General features: G+C 38.3%; 1 protein-coding gene across 4 annotated transcripts in view; it reads right to left on the bottom strand.

The window, feature by feature from the left end:
* ADGRV1 (adhesion G protein-coupled receptor V1) overlaps window positions 1-17,674 on the bottom strand; it is a 275,863-nt gene that overhangs the window by 54,672 nt on the left and 203,517 nt on the right. For all 4 annotated transcript variants that reach the window (XM_071731307.1, XM_071731308.1, XM_071731311.1 and 1 more), the window contains one exon: window positions 870-1,027. In XM_071731307.1, the coding sequence (XP_071587408.1) occupies window positions 870-1,027 (158 nt within the window). The remainder of the gene's footprint in view (window positions 1-869; window positions 1,028-17,674) is intronic.

Here is a 17,674-nt window from a genome sequence, read left to right as displayed (position 1 = left end):
CTTTATATCTCAGAACACTAACATGCACTGGACTACTTAGCAAAATCTTTTAATACTCTACTGTCCCTTTTAAGTTCAGATGATGCTTAGTGAATTGAGAGAAATTCTGGATGAATCTTTCACAAGTTTATAAAATCTAGCTGGCTGCGTGCAGTAGAGGGAGAACATAGGTGCACTTCTAACAAAATCTACAGATTTGCAATTGTTTATAAAACTAGGATTTTTATGGGTTTTTTCCTCAAAAAATACCATGAAAACAAAAGAAATACTCCAAGGTTCCCACTGAGCCTCCTGTTTTCATGCCACCGGTCTAAACCGCCGCAACTTTATTTTGGGAACATTATTGTGTTTGAGATTGTTCTGACAGAGGCCGACTGATACTTCCTGTTTTGAATGAGACAGATCTTTTCTTTCAAGCACGTTTCAGCTGTGAGCAGCACCAGGGCATTTAAAAGAGAGGCCTTAACCCCAAACACTCCAACACAAAGCTGGTGCCTGACTCTGCAGCTACCAAATATACTGCAAAACACAAGGGCAAGCAGCAGCTGTGCCCATCACCTGGGGCTGAGCAGAGGACCCTCACTCCTCCTGGGCAGCCCCCTGGGATATCCTTTCATCATTAAAATACTTTGAGGGACATCCTTTCCTCATTAAGATACTTTGAGGGACATTCTTTCAATATTTAAATACTTTGATTGACTTCAAAGGGACCGCTAGCACGCTTAATATGAAATGGGTGTGTTGGTTATCTACCAAACTGTGGGTTCTAGGATAGGTGTTTCTAGAAGGGTTTTTTTTAACTGGTGAGAAGAGTCTGTACTCTTCTGGAAACCCAACCTGTTCACGTAGGGGTAGCCTACAAACTGTACCTGCAGCATTCGTCCTTCCTCTGAAAATATCATCGTATGCTTTCCATTGTGGGGTCACCTGGTAGGCATGGATGAACACCACGAAAACCACGACCAAGCACATTAATGGCACCAGAGCAGCAGTGAAGAGAGCAGCATAGGCATTTGGAATGAAGCACCTGGTAGAAAAAAAAAAAAAAATGGGGAAAAAATGCTGTTGGTGAACGTAAAAGACAGCCTGAACTGCTGCGAGTGAAATCTCAAGACCAAATGTTTTTGAGGAATTTACTTTACAAACCACAAATAAATCTTTAAATCTGTTCCCAGAGTAACCCCGATAGGTTACTTGATGCATTGCTCTCAGCTGGATCTTTATCTACTCAAAAATTCTTACAGAATATATCATTTGCACCTTAAAAGCATTCATGTTCTATTTTAGGCTAACCAAGTTTGGAGAGATTTTAACTGTTGCAATGGAACAAATTATATTTTAATAAACTCCATGTATGCTATATTCATTTAATGTGATCACTCTTAGTCACCAAAGTATAAAAGGGCAGTATGCAATTTTCTATACTTAGCTCCTGAAACCACAAATTAAGTTCTGCGAACTATATTTTTAAAATAAATGAAGAAGTCTTAAAAGCAAGATAACTATTCCTCCTCAAGTTGTTGGAAATTGCATGTCACTTGCACACTGAAGCCAAATACTCCCTCCCTCCCTATGTTTTTTAATTTTTTTTTTAAATTGGCCTCTCTTTCCTTACCCTTTCCACTTATTAAAGTTATAATTACTTACAAAGATGCGACAGGAACTTTAGTTATTCCTGAAAAAGGGTCAGATTATGCATGTGTGACGAAGACTTGAAGGATATGGAGATGATAATTTAAGAGGGCTCTCAGTGGTATGAGAGAGCAGGGGTTTCTGTCAGCTCCCTGGAGAACTGTGTGTGCTTTACAGCCACTGACCTACTCTAGAGATGACGCACAATGGAGCAGCCCAAGGGACATCTTGGGAGTCAGCATGTCTAGAGAGTATGCAGTCACTGCTGTCCCTACCAAGAGGGTGTAACTTACCCAGCCCTTCTCTTTGTCAGGTCAGGTCAGGTCTGCTAAAAAATCTGAGTGTCAGTGCTGGTGGAACAGGCAGTTGAGAAGTGTCTGGGTAGGTGTTTTACTTGTGGTATCTAATATTAATGCCAGGTTTGCTTAGGTAGGCATGTGTACTTTGTACAAGCAAGTCAAGGTTATATTCCTGTTAGCTTTTCCAAAGCATCAATTCAGTGCACCCAGAGAATCCCTAAATCATTTCCTGTAGAACCTAGATACCTTCTGCCACTGTCTTCAGAGGATACAGGCTCAGTCAGACAGCAAGCTGAGGTACCACCTGAGAGCATCACTGACTGTAAGTGAGAAACAGGAACTCTCTTTATACAATTAAAGATGTTTGTTTCACAGAATCACAGAAAGTTTGAGGTAGAAAGGCACCACTGGAGGTCACCTGCACCTAACTACATATAGCTGGTTGCCCAAGAGCGTGTCAGTGTTTATTTAATATCCAAGGATGGGGATTCCATGACCTTTCTGGGCAACTTATGCCAGTGTCTGTCACTTTCACAGTGAAAAAGTGTCTCCTGATATTCAGATGGAGTGTTCTCCCTTTCAGTGTGTGCCCATGGCCTCTTGTGCTGTCACTGGGAGCCATTGAAAAGACCCTGGCTCCATCCTCTTCACAACCTCCTTTCAGATATTTATACACATTTATAAGATCCCCGTGAGTCTCCTATTGTCCAGGCTGAACAGACACAATTCTCTTTTCATAGGAAAGGCTCTCAAGTCCCTTATTCATCTTGGTGGTCCCTTGTTGGGCTTTGTATATTCTGTCCAACTCTCTTTTGCACTGAGACTTAGCATTAAGACAGGCTGGCTCATTACCACAACATATGATGCTTTTCATGATTTTATTGAAGCCAAAAATCCTAGCACAACTATACACTTCTATAAAATCATATTTATGTTTGTAAACCTGCAATTTTTTCAATTCAAATGTATCAATTTGATACATTTTTCTATTTCAGAGCTCTTAAAAACAATCTGAATGTTTTGAAAGTTTGTTGGTGAGTGCTGCCTTATGTGAATGAAACCTGCATACAAATGAAAACACACAGAGATGGGTCACTGTTACTGATACCACCAAGTACTTGGTCTAAAAAAGACACTGAAAAATTATGTGGAAAAGAAATACACAATGCCTTACTAACTTACTTACTTATTAACTGACAGAGCTTACTTAGGGTCCTTTTCTTGAAAGCAATGGTGAGCAATTTAATGAAAAACACTACTTGCTTCTGAGTTTTATTCACTTATAGAAGAGTAATGGTATATATTGAAATATATATATTTTTTACGCTGACCAGCATGTAGGATATCATTATAGAGACCTACTAAAACCATTTATTGTATTTGACACCAGGGGCACATTTTTAATATGGCATTCCCATGACCCATTTGTCACATGGAACTACAATGTCTCACGTTCCTGGGTGACAGGATCAGAGACAGAATGTCTCAAAAAGAAGCTGATGTTCCAGAGCACAGCTGCTTTCAAAAAAGAAACACTAATGTGGACTAATGAACTACAAATCCTGTTTAAGGCAGAGCATTATGTCCTGCAGTAGAGCCTTCATGGAAGTATTTTTATTTTTTTTTTTAATAAAACAAGGCACTACCCTTTGTAAAGGAAGTCTTTAATCCATGAATGACAGAGCCATTGTGTATAATATAAAGTTATTTTTCTATTTCTTTTTTTGTTTGTTTTGAATCAAAGTATCAGGAAAAAAACCCAACAAAACAAAACAATACAAAAAATCCACCCAAAAAACCCCCCCCCCCAAACAAAAAAAAAAAACATCACTCAAAAAAACAACCCCAAGAACCCCCCAGAAAAATACAGATACCAGCTGAAATACCTGCTCTGGGGACAACAAAGGGGCGATGGGGACATGAAAAACCAAAGACTACCAGCTTCTTCAGAGACTGACCTTTCTGTGACTTCCTAGCATCATTTTCTATTACAAAAATATATATATTTTTATCTGTTTTGAGAAGTTTTGTTGCCAGTTTACATATCTTCTAGCATGGAAAAGACAGCTGTTCAGCTTTTGTTCCAAGCTGCCTCTATTTTTGTCTTTGACTTTTCTGATGTGACTGGAGGGTTCATCCTTAGTGCTGTTTTGACCACTGTGTTCTGACCACTGATTTTGTTCAGATGCCTGATTACCATAATTTTTTCTGGTAACCTTGACAGTAACATAGAGTAAGATATTCCTACCAGCTGATTCTCTTTTTATTGCTCCTAGATAAATTGATTTCTTTCCCTTATCTGCAAGACCCCCTCTGGTAGCTTCTCAACTTCCACTCCATTGACAGTGTCACTTTTGCTGTAAATATTATCTGAATTGATTCTAACTTGCAATATTTTTTTTTCCAATTTATGAGGCAATTAAACAAGTTATCCAAATCCCTCTATAGATCTGTATCTGATAAAATTCTATAAAAATAGGTAGAAATATTTTTAGAAATATTTGCCTTTATTATGTGTCTTCTCTAGGACATAATTCCATACTAGTATGCAATGACATCTTAATACTTTTAGACTGGAAAAAAACCCATATATATAGAAACTATATAAGGGTTTTCTCCTTCAATATAAAGCACTAATACATTTTTTTTTTCCTCAGGGAAGAATGATGAGAAAGAGCTTTAATATATAAGTTGTTATTTTTTTCTCTATTGAGAACTACAGGAGATGTTAAATCAATCTAAACTAATACAACAAACACAAAGAGATTAGGACATTCAAAGTAACAAACAACATCATCTTCCCTTTGGAAAAAAATATAATCTCAGAAAACCATATACAATATGGTACCTTCTCCCACCCAGAATAAGGGATTTATCCTGGCTTTGGTTGTGTTTTTTTGTTTTGGTGGTTTTTTCCCTTTTCTTCCCCCCCTATTAATCTATAAAAAAGGATTGCTAGCCTTGCTTTTTTCTCAAAGGGTGAAGCATGTTTATCTGACCCTTTGTAAAGTCTCTGATCTTTTAAAGCATAACATTTCCTAAAATCTGGAGAAGTATTCCAGCTGCATAAGATACTGAAGGGCTTTATTTTTCTCAGTGCTTTTACAGGAAATAAGGAAAACAGCTGCCAAGGTGTGCACTAGCATTGTTTGTTAGCACAACTACATCTTTAAATTTTTTTTCTTAATAGGTGTAAAAAAACCTAGACAGGCAACATTGCTAAGCAAATCAGCAATAAAAATTCAGGAAGATATTCAATGAAAGGACTGACAGATATTTTTTTTCCCCTTCCAAGCAAGAAAGATTTAGCATAGATCATTGTGTTGAAGACAGTTTCATTTTGTTATTGCTATACCTTGAATTCTTAGGACAGTCTCCTTCAAATGCATCCTATATCTACTGAAAGTTAAATTTAACAAAAAAATTGAAAGTGCCCTTGTCCTAGTGTGGTATTATCAAATACCTGGTGTTCTCATTTGGTTTTGTCAGCAGGAAGCTAACCTTTTGACTTTTACTTGTTGTGTGAGTTTCTCTCCAGAGCTGGACCTAAATTATTACTGTTATAGTTGTTTCTATTAGAAATTGTACTTTAATTTTCATTATTGTCATGTAAGCCTTGGGCCTGAAGCTTGACAACTCTTGAGCTTCAAGAGGCACAACCAGGCACAGCAGGTTGGCAGGCAGCCTGGCACAGAGAACAGAGTTGTGGCACCATGTGAGTTTCCTCATATTGAGCATTGTTACACCAGGAAAGTAAAAGGAAATGGTCAGACATGTGAGTTCGCACTTATTGGTATTGGTATTGGTATTTCACCACCTCCATTTAGAGAAAGAGACCTGTGTACCTATGATAAAATAACAAAAGGCAAAGCTTGTATGGCTTATTCGTGCTTACCTAGCAAATTCTTCACAAAGTAGACGAGACAATGGTAAAAAATGAAAATAGGAAAGCTGGGCTAGATTCTAGATTCTAGATTTTCACACATACTGGGCTTTTTTAAAAAGAAAGCAACTTGCTCTGTTCCTGATCCTGGCTTTGTTCTGAAGAAAGTGCACGTTACCTTTGGGTTAGCACTTCACTTAGAACATGCTCAATCAACAATTTCCTACTAAGGGCAGAGAAGGCCACACAATGGAAATGTTTTTTTGCAAATAGTTAGCTGCTATAAAGTTTGTAATCTGACAAATTATCTGCAGCAAATTGTGTATGACCTGTATCTAGGCAACTTACCGAAAAATAACATTTCTTTCTTTTCTGAACTCACCCTAGATGATATTTATTAATTGCTTCAGGCAGTCTGGGCAGCTTAACAACTTGATAATCAACCTTCTTTTGAAAGCACTGTGGGTTTTCAACAGGAGGGAGATTTAGTCTTTTCATTTCGACACAGTGGATAAGTATAACCCTCTGGGAAAATTTGATCTCTTGCACTGAATGTCAGAATCACCAATAAACTCAGTTCTCTTCTATAAGTTTTTTTGCAATCTCAGCTGACAAATTGCTCCTGTGTTGACCTATGTCTAGGGCAGTAACTTCCAGGAGGTTATCCTGCTCCCTCTGGTCCCTTGTTACAGTCTTCTTCTTGTTTTGTAATACTGCTGTTCTTTATACCAAAAACCTTTGCACCTTTTTGCAGTGAGGCATAAACCCCAAACTATAAGTGTCCAGGTTATACTGCAGTATTTTAGTTCCCTTGGCACTAAGCTAGAGACTCAGTCCATGGATAAGTCACACATGATTCAGGAGTGCACATGTTTTCAGTTTTATGCACATGGACATCTACCATGATGGTAGTAGAATCAAGTCAGTGAAACCACAGTGGATCATAAGCCACCGAGCTATAAAGCACAGTGTTTTAAAGCAAACAAAAAATAACCCTCAGTTACTTTAAAACTGCATGCTAATAGACTCATAGGCTCACCAAACAGTTTGGGCTGGAAGGGACCTTAAAGATCATTCAGACCAAACCCTCTTCATGGACAGGGACACCTTTAGCTAGACCAGGATGCTCCAAACCCCATCCAACTTGGCCTTCAACACTGTCAGGGATGGGGAAGCTTCTGGGGAGCTTCTCTGGGCAAATACCTCACCACCCTCAGGGCAAAGAATCTCTTTCTAATATCTCATCTAAATAATTCAGTTTGGAACCATTTCTCTTCATCCTACCATTCCATGTCCTTGTCCAGTGTCCCTCCCCAGCTTTCCTGAAGCCCCTTCAGATGCTGGAAGATTCTCTAAGGTTTCCTCATAGCCTTCTCTGAACAACCCTAACTCTCTCAGCCTGTCTTCGTAGGATCATAGAATCACAAAATGCTTTGGGTTTGAAAGGACCTTAAAGAACACCTAGTTCTGATCCTCCTGCCATAAGCAAGGACACCTTCCACTAGACCAGGTTGCTCAAAATGCTGATTTGAGAAACTGCTTGAGACAGATTGCAGGAAGGACACAACCTCAGAGTAGATATCTGTGTTGGATTTTCCAGTGTCAAACCTTCCTGAACCTGATGAATTTCTCAACCTGAACATATCATAGAGGTAAATTCTTCTTTGGTTTTTACTGCAGCAGTAGTAACTTTCCATAAATACACCAAGCAACAAGACTAACGTTTGCACTGTGTTTTGTTTTCCACTCCTCTGACAGGGACAATTTTGTTGCATGTGTTGTTAAGAAAAATAAAACAAAAACAAAACCACCAAAAAACAAAAACCAACAACTTATGTTTCTATGAACTAACATGAAAAAAACCAGATGGAAATGGTATGCTAAACTTAAAATGGGTAACGCTTGAACACTTGAGACGTTATTCATTAGTTTCTGAGGAAATTCAATCCACATTCAAACCAGAGAAATTTCTGTTTCCAGAGTAGGTAAGATTGCAGATTTTTACAAGATTATACAAAAATTCACATCACCAAAGGCACACAGGTTGAGACCCAAACTCTTCATTCCACTTCATGCAGCCCACTGTTAACAGATTGCACAACACCCTGAAAATTCAGACTTCAGATTTTTTACAACACAGTAGAAGACCAAATTCAAGAGTGGCCCAACCAAATGTGCTTTATGGCTGCCTTGGGCAATGGAAGCTGGAATAGCATTTCTTTGGAGTGTTTTTTTGAGCTGAGTAACTGCAGATAGGAAGACTGCAACCCAAGCAAAATATGTGTGTATGTGTAGCAGATGCCACCTTGCTACCCGACTCTGATAGTGTCATGGATGCAGCTAACAGGATGGTTCAATATGAGTGAGAATTTGAAAATGTTTTGAAGTCACTTGCTGTCCATGTGAACCTTTTGCTAACAGGAACTGCATTGTTGCAGAGAACTAAAAAAAATTTTCCTCTAGTAAAAAGGCTTTTCTCTACACCACACCCTACATCCCTGATGCCTGATATCTGTCTAGCCTGATGAAGAACACACAACCTCTCCAAGACACACATTTTACCTTTAGCCACCATTTCCCAGTGATAGCCTTAACCCTTTCTTAGTCCTCTGTATCTCAGCACAGCCACTGCCAATGTGTGAAACAGAATTTTGTCTTGATTTCTGCAACATTTATTTATCTGTCAATTTCTAGGGTTTTCCCCTCCAGTCTTCTTTTAACTGAATAATCCTAGGTCTTCCAGTCTTTCCAAGCATATTTTATATATACAACCCTTGCTGCCACCACTGGTTACACCAGTTCACTAATGTTATTCTGAAATTTTGGGGCCCAGCACCTTTAAAATAATTTCACCCCAGTGCAAGATTTCAGCAGAAGGACTTTATGTGTCCTCAAGACCAAGTTGCTCTATATAGAGGCCAATACCATGCTTGCCTTTTGTGCCACAGCACAAAGTTGTTGACTCATGCCCAGCTGATTATCGACAATACACATGAGATCTTTTTATGAAGAACTGGTAAACAGACAGTTATTCCCCATCCTATTTTTGCATAGCTAATTATTCTTGGCAAGATGCAATCCTTTCCATATGTCCCCACTGAATACTGTACTTACTTTTTCCAAATAGATCTCAGATGTCAATAACATTACAAATTATAACTGACATTCAGTGTTCTTCTTTCCCAGCTTTATGCTGTGTAAATCTGGATGGAAATGTCTTCACCAAGGCTTGTATTGTATGAGTCAAATGTGGTATTTTCCAGTCCATTATTGGAAGGACACTATAAAGTTTCACCTAAGTTTCACCTAAGAATTATGAAGAATTTCTCTGAGACTATAGTCTGTTGACTGCCTTTCTCAATATGTGTTCAAATGTATAGGGAAATTTAGGATGACTAGATATGTACTAACATTGCTCCCAATATGGAGTAATTGCAAACTAACATTACAAACAAATATAAGACAAGATAAAACACCCAGATTATAAAGAATTAAAAAGCAAAATTCAAGGTGCTTTTCTGGACAACAGACTACATCAGATAAACTTTTTTATTTTCTCATGAGGTTATAGGCTTGGGTTATAAATGCACTTGAAAACTTTTGGCACCATTTGAATTACACAGTGAGATGAAAGACAGGAAAAGCAAATGTAAAATCTACCATACATCTACCACACTCATTGTCTAGTTCTTTAGTCTGCAGAAAATAACCCAGAAATTACTATGGAACATATTATGCAGAACATGAGTTGTAAATTTGTGCTGATCCAGTGATGTAGATGTCATACTTGGATGTATATATGTTGCAGTATATGCTGCAACACATATGAAGTAACCATTCTGCTTTAATCACTCTTACAAAAAATCTCAGTGGCAAGCTGGGTCTGGTTTTGGCACATTGCAAAAACATGAATCAACTAAAGAAAATTCACCGTAGAGCAGTGAAAGCTAGCAGTGGTCTTATAAATGTGTTCCACTCTAAAAAGACTTTAAAAAAATAGTTTTAATTTATTTTGATTTGAGGGAGTTGTTTTGGGTGGGCTTTGATTTTTAGTTTGTTTGGTGTTTTGTTTTTGTTTTTGGTTTGTTTTTTTCTCTGAAGAGAAGGGACATATGTTGGTAAACTAGAATTCGGCAAAAAGTCAAAGTAGAATAAATTCTCTGCGTTGTAAAACATTTTTCTTGCTGGAAGACACAAGCCAAGGGGCTTAAATTATACCAAGACTGTCTGATGGATGTCAGAGTAGTCATAGAGGAGATTAGCTGTATGTTGCAGATCCACAAGGATCAGGGATAAGTCTCTTAAAAGATGATCCCAATTCAAACTAGAACAGTAACTTCAAACTGAGAAATTAATGCTCGAGGAAAAAATTTATAAATGTAGTTATAGCATCTGCCCTATGCTGGAAGATGTTATTCAGCTCTTGTTTCTGTGTTTGAACCATTCTTTCCAATGAAGCCCCTGAGTTGTTTTTAATGTTGAAAAAAACTTTCTCTTTCAGGGAACACTTCTTGAACTTTTCCCAGGCAATGTACAGTCAGGCCCAGAACGGGAAACAGAGATCAGTTGAGCTTCCTTTTACCCACTGTAGGTAATTCCTTAATTCTACCCCTTTTCTTTCCCTGACTCACCTTGCCTTTATTTTCTCCCCTTTTCTTCCTTTACTGAAAAATGAAAACTATGCCCATGCACAGGATCCCTGAACCTATCCAGAGAACATTCCTGACATATACTTTATTTACATTTTTTTTTTTTTGTATTTTACAAGGATGCTGCCTGCCAATGGCTCTGGTGATAAGTTAGTTGTTTCACAACCATAATCAAAATATCGAACAATCCAAACTTAATAGTTGGAAAAGTGGTCTTTCTAATGAAAAAACACACATGTAGCTCCAGCCTAACAGTGCAGAATATACTTTGCCCATTACTCAAAATAATCTTTACCAATAATGTTTATTTTCACTGCTAATATGTCTTGCATCGTTCTACTTCTTAGACTATCTCTCTCTAAAGCTATGCATATGACACCAAGAGAACTTTAAAACAACCCATCAGTGAACATTTGCTTGTATTCTAAGCATTATTTTTCCCCACTAAGCTTTCAGAAAGCAATCCTTGGTTTCAAGTGTGCTCTGACTAATAAAATAGTTTGCAAATGATAGTATTAAGAAATACTTCTATCATTTACACTTATTATACATTAAGTATAGGTTATTAAGATTACAATTACAATTTGCAGTGGAGAAAGAAAACTTAATTATATTAAATCATTCTCATAAGGCTTTTGAAGATGTTAGTTCCAGGTCAAAAAAAAGGTGCAAAAAGAACAATAGGGAATTAAAGCTTCCAGGACAGTGCTTAGGCAATCAGATCTTTCTGTCTCTATGGATGCATTTATATGTAAATATAGCTAGAAAAAAAAACATTTTTCAACCTAATCTTGGTACATTGTTGGCACAATATACCTGCTTGAGTAACTGAAAAAGAGAAATGAGGATCTAGGGAAAAATTCCTGCTCTCTGTACTGACCTAGTGGTCAACATCCACACTGACAAATGAAGATCTATGGATCTATGGTCAAGTTTGTATCCTCTTACCACCCAAAATTCTTAGCTCTATTTTGCATCCCTTCAATTAGGTATTCTCAAAGCAATGTCCAGGCCCAAAAGTCACTACTGATGAAAGCACATCAGATTTGACTCTGCAGTCTATCAATGCTACTCCAACCCTACTCTAAGGCTTGGGATTCTCTGATGGGTTGACACCAGTTGACACCCACTATTCCACTCCATCACTTCCTGTCCTCAGCAGGACACCTCCAGAGATGGTGTGGGGAGGACACAGGATGGAACAAACTTGTGCATCAAGATAGAGGCAGCTGAATAAATCAAAAACAAATGGAAGCAAAGGGAAACAAAAGATTTATCCTCTACTCTCTCTACTTTCCATTGCTGGGTGATGTAGCAGCTGCTGTGAAGGACAAACATGATAATAACAAATTCCCCTCCTCTTTTCTCTTAGCTTTATTATTAAGCAGGCAACATATGGCATGGAATGCCCCTTTGGTCAGTTTGGGTGAGCTGCCCTGGCTCTGTTCCATCCCAAGATCCTGGTGAAGGGTGAATGTTGGAGAGACATTGAGTCTTGATGCTGTTAGAGCACTGCTCAGCAGCATCCACAACACTGGGGTGTTATCAGCACCTTTCTATCCACCAATGCACAGCACAGCACTGCAAGGGTTGCTATGGGGAAAAGTTAACTCCATCTCAGCCAGACCCAATCCAGTCTCTCAGAAATACCCATGTGCCACCTGCAAGGGCACAGCACACATACCCTCAGTTGCATTCTTATAAAAATACTCCCCTGGTTGCTGCCAATCCAGCCCTTGAGTTGTTTCAGACACTCAAATACTCTGATTTGAAAAAAAAAAAAAAAAGATAAACAAACCATAAACCAATATACAAAGACTCTTTGCAGGGAGAAGAGAAGATATAAAACAAGGTGCTGTGGGGTTTTGGCTGTTGGCAAGATTTCAATAAATGTAAAGGAGAACCAGTCTGTGCCTCTTAACCTTTGGGCCAAGTATCACCCCTTGAAACTCTTTGGCATGAATGTTTGAAAATTGAGGTGTTATTCCATGATTTAAAATATTTTCAGAAGTGACAAGTAGTAACCTCCTTAGTTCTAGTTAAGCTACTGATTTTGGGTAATGGGTGACATCCAGCAGTGGAAGAGAAGCAGGACCCTTATAGCATTTTAAGTTGGTCCTAAAATGTGATACACCAGTATTTTTTTTTTCCTTTGTTTTGACTTACAGGGGGTAAGATCAAACTTCCATAGTAACCCAAGTGATGGTTATTAGAATGTATCTCCTTGGAGTCCTATTACAGTGTTTATATTAAATTAATGTCAGCTAATAAAATAGACTGAAATATGGATTTATTACACTAAGTTCATGCTGTGATAGTCAGATTTAAGTTATGAAAAAATAAATTAGGTTTCCATTCTTTTAAAAATATCTAATTATGATGATGCTAATGATAATAGTGTTCATGATAATAAAATTAGTTTTCTACATCCCTCACCTATAACTGTAAAAACACGATTTGTTTGAAACAAACATCTGGCTGCCAGCATCACTGCACAAAGCTGTGTATGCCTTGATAAAAATAAGACTCAAAACGCCATGGCAGCTAAGGCTGAGCATTAAAGGTCAGATGAACTCTGCATTCTAACAGCTCATTGTGCAGGATAACCTTGGGCCCATGGCAAGCTTTAAAAGAAGTGACAAGGCTTGGACAAATCAAACACTGGAAGCAGAGCACACTGGCATCCTGGCTCTGGAATACCCAATATCCCCTTCCATGATCCAGTGCTCCAGAAACATTTGTGTGAGCACACTGAGCAACCTCCTCTACAACAAGGCTGATTTTCCTACAGGAGAAGAGAAGGTCAATTTCACACTGGTCAGCAAAAATCACAGCTGCCCTAAGGTTCTCTAAGTTACATTTGGCAGACCAGAGAGGTTGTTAGAGGAGTGGAGGCCGACTGCAGTGTGCCATGGCTTCATGTTTTGATGAGTCTACAATATGCATGGGTTTCTTTTAGCAAGACCTTCCTCTCAGGAAATAGATATTTTATTTTATTTTATTTTATTTTATTTTATTTTATTTTATTTTATTTTATTTTATTTTATTTTATTGCATTGCATTGCATTGCATTGCATTGCATTGCATTGCATTGCATTGCATTGCATTTCGTTTCATTTCATTTCATTTTTATTTTGGCCCTCTCTGTAACATGAGGGTAGTTCAAAACAACCACAAGAAACCTCTCTGATTTATCTTTGTATCAGGTAACTCCAATACATGGCCTTATGGTGAAGTGAAAGAAGCACTGGTTTTTAACAGCCAAAGAAAGTTGATGGACTTTTCCAAGAGGCATGACACAGCCCACAGCCCACTGGCATCACCTTGGCAGGATGTGGTTGCCCACCAGCTCTTTGATATTCTTTGGAAAATCCCTGTCCACTTCACTTATTTATTTATTTAATTAATTTATTTTAAATGACTTGCAAACAAACTGCCTGGTCAACTCATGTCAAATTACACAGACTTTATCAGTTTTTAAACTGAATCCTGAGTTTCTTAAAATGCTGTACAGATTATTTAAATAGCTCAAATTCTGGTTTTGTTGGGAAAAAAAACCCTCAGAAATGTGTTCATTACACAGTGAAGATTTCTAATGAGACAGGTCAAGATTTAATAGAAGTATTTACATCATCTTACTAGAAATATTTTGCCTATTTCTTTCCATGAAAAATGCAGACAGCTGTGAGAATTGAGTTCTAAATGCAACCAATTGAATCCTAAATACTGACAGTGCTGAAATTAGAGGGTGCCTGATGATTACACAAATCTCTTTAGAACTGGCACTCTGTTGGAGTTATATTTTACAAAGCAATTTTTTCCTAATTTTAGCAGGCTCCAGTCTCAAAGAATTATCTGCTATGTGTAAAGCAACTCTGATATTTAAGGTGACTGACAGAACAGTTGTAAATAGTACAGTTTTCTCTGCATGATATTCATCTAAAGCTATTTAATTGTCAGTTCCTGTTGCTTCTAGTACTGAAAGTAAAATAAAAAATCTTTCTGTAATTTACAAAGTAAATTTGCTAAAAGTAAGTAGGTTTCCTATCAGTAATACAAGATGTTTAGGAAAGCTAGGAAAATTTATAGTAAACCAAATTCAAAGTGTAATACAATACAATGCACAGTATTTATGAAGATTTATCTCCTTTTTTTTTTTTTTTTTTAAATATTAAACAATACAGTGTGTGCTGAATTTCTAACATAAGCTCATGTTGGTGTTGTTACTGATAAGGAAAGAACAGTAATATAAATAAATGTTCTTGCTGATAAGTGAACCACAGCACAGGCAACCCTTCCTGATATTAGTGACGATTTTTTTTTCAAAACTTTGTCTCGATTCTCACTGCCAAAAAAAAAAAAAAAAGAAAGAAAAAAAATCTCCAACTCTGGATGTTAACAGAGGTTTTGCAAGACATGGAGTTCTGCTTGTGCAGGGTTTCAGGGTGTGGTTTTTTTCTTTTTTTTTTTTCTTTTCCTCCTTCCCCCCTCCTTGTTTTGCAAGCAGACTCAGCTCTGGGTACAGCGTGTGCAGGACACGGCGCAGAGCGGAAACTGCTCTGGAGGAAGTACGGCTTTCTTTCTTCCCTCCACCCCCCTCAACAAAAGCAGCTTGAAAAAAAAAAAAAGCCACCAAGAAAAAAAACCCAAACAAAACTAAATTTGTGAGCTTGAGGAGAGGCCAGCCTGAACCCCACTGCCCCGTTATCGACGGAGATGCCTCTGCCTTTCCTGCAGGGTGAAGCTGCAGAGCACCCTTGTTGCCCCCCAGGTGATGGACTGCTGCTTGCTGCTTGAAGTTTGGCTGTTTTTTTGTTATGTTTTTGTTTGTTTGAGAGGTTTTTTTGTATATTTTTTTCTTCACCTGCCACCATGGAACCAGAACCTGGGAAAGGAGGTGGGCACCAAGCAAAGAGGTGGAACGGCCCCTGTGCAAAAACTGCCCCCAAAATCACCTGTGTGGTTGGAACTGCAAGCTCATCTCACACTACAGGCACTTCCAGTACCCCATGGGGGGTAGAGGAAAGCTGGAGGGGGACTTTTTACAAGGGCATGAAGTGATAGGACAAGGGGAACAGTTTTAGACTGCAAAAACAGAGAGATTTAGATGAGATATGAAGAAGAAATTCTTTGGTGTGAGGATGCTGAGCCCCTGTCCCAGGTTTCCCAGGGAAGCTGTGGCTGCCCCATCCCTGGAAGTGTCTCAGCCCATGTTGGATGGGACTGGGGACAACCTGGGCTGGTGGGAGGTGTCCCTGCCCATGGCAGGGGGTTGGAAATAAGTGGTGTTTAAGGTTCCTTTCAACCCGGATCATTTGGTGATTCTATGAGTTTTTGCACCTTTGTATGAAGTCCTATTTCTTCAGAAACCCATGGCCATGAATTTCCACTAAGTATTTCACAGGGTATCCTACATTTAGATGTGGTCTTGATCCCTGTTGACAACTTTTCAAATTTTGCTGTCCAAATGTAAAAGGTTACTGGTTCCATCTACACTACTTACCTAAGAGACGGGGGCAAGAACTGGAATCAAAGAAAAAAAGCCTCTTTTCAGCCTATAATGTCAGCAGAACAATTTTTTTGTGGAAGGTTGTATATATCTATGGCATTTTGGGGAAGTAAAAAATAAATATGCTTTCCCTATAGCCACAGCTCAAAGATTATACAATTTTGTTGCTTTTGTTCTTGTTTAACCATTTTTTTCTCAAAAGGAAAGGGGATTTTGTCTGGAACACTGACCATCATCTGCTTATGGGTCAATACAAGGAGATCTCAGATGAACCAAAAAAGCTGGGTCACAGAGTCCAGTACAGCTGCAAAACAAGTCAACATTTTGAGTAATCAAATTCTACTCCTAAAAGCACAACAGAGCTGGAGTGAACCCCTTTGATTCATTGCTGTACTTGATGGGAAAATGAACAACCTAAGAAATTTCTTACTGCCCATAACACTGCCCTGGACCTTGTCTGGCATGAACAAAAATGAGTTTTGTTTGTGTTTGATGAATTCAAATCAGCCTAAACCTCTCACAAATGAGTTCAGAGACAAGCCCCTTCCTTTCATTTCGTATATAATTAAACATGGGGAAACAAATTCTTTTACTGGATGTTTCAAATGAAATGCAAAGGAGTTTAATAACAGTTTTTCCAGATTTTATGAAGTGATAATGTGGCAGTTGACCCTTTGGCATTGTTTAGTTTTCAATTAGTTTCTTTCCTCTAGAAAGCAAAAGAAAAAGCAAAGAGAGTAAGAGGAAGATGAGAAGAAGGAAGGAAAAAAGGTTATGAAAACATGGATCATTTTGATTAAGAAATACAAATTCAGAAAGCAGCAGAACTTAAAACTCTCAGAAATCAAGCCCAGGCTTGCTCATTCTTGCTTGCATTTGGACAGATAGTCGCAGCTATTTTATGAAAGAGAAATCCACAAGAGGGGTAACTGCTGCTAGAAATCTGACCCTATCACTTTTACTCACATATCAAAATTCATGATGAGTAGCTCACTATTTGTTAGTGGAGGTACTCACAGATTAACTACGAATGACAAAGAACAGTGGGGAAAATCCTGCTCACCATGAACAAAGAATGAAGAAGTGCCAAGATGCTGTTTTGAAACAGCAGAGGATGGGATCTTCAGAAGGTTCAGTTTGAGTCAGTCTGTGCAGCAGCAGCAGCCTTGTCAATAAACCAGACTGGTTGCATAATAAAGCAGAAAAACAATTTCCTTGTTTTCTTACTGCTGCTGTAACTGTAGAGCTAAACAGTTGGGAAAAAGAGGAAAAATGAAATGCCTAAGCAATGCTTTTCTATAATGAAAAACCCAAAATGTCATCTGCTGCTGTTTTAGAACAGGGCCCACTGTGATTCAGTCCTCTCATTATACCATCCTCTGGAAATTTCTATGAGCGATTTTATATGCTTTTAGGTTTTTTTTGTCCCCTCATGTGAAAAAAAATACTAAAGAAGCACTGATTACCAAAGGAGAAGCAGCAAGTACCTAGAAGAAGCACTGCATTAATGCAATTAAAGCATTTAGGCTTACAGGGCACTGGAAGCTCTGCAGTCCCCAGGCAGAAGTCCCAGCAGACTTGCAGCCTTCAGCATTTGACCAGGAAAATAAACTGATAGAAACCTGCTTGAAACCTGGTAGAAATCTCTTGAAGCAGGGTTCCTGCTAACACTGCAATTTGAAAATTATTTAAGGAGTTATAT

The sequence above is a fragment of the Heliangelus exortis genome, chromosome Z (genome assembly GCF_036169615.1).
Source record: "Heliangelus exortis chromosome Z, bHelExo1.hap1, whole genome shotgun sequence".
Lineage (NCBI taxonomy): Eukaryota > Metazoa > Chordata > Aves > Apodiformes > Trochilidae > Heliangelus > Heliangelus exortis.
Note: the sequence above shows the minus strand (reverse complement) of the source record. Positions and strands in the feature narration are given on the sequence as shown.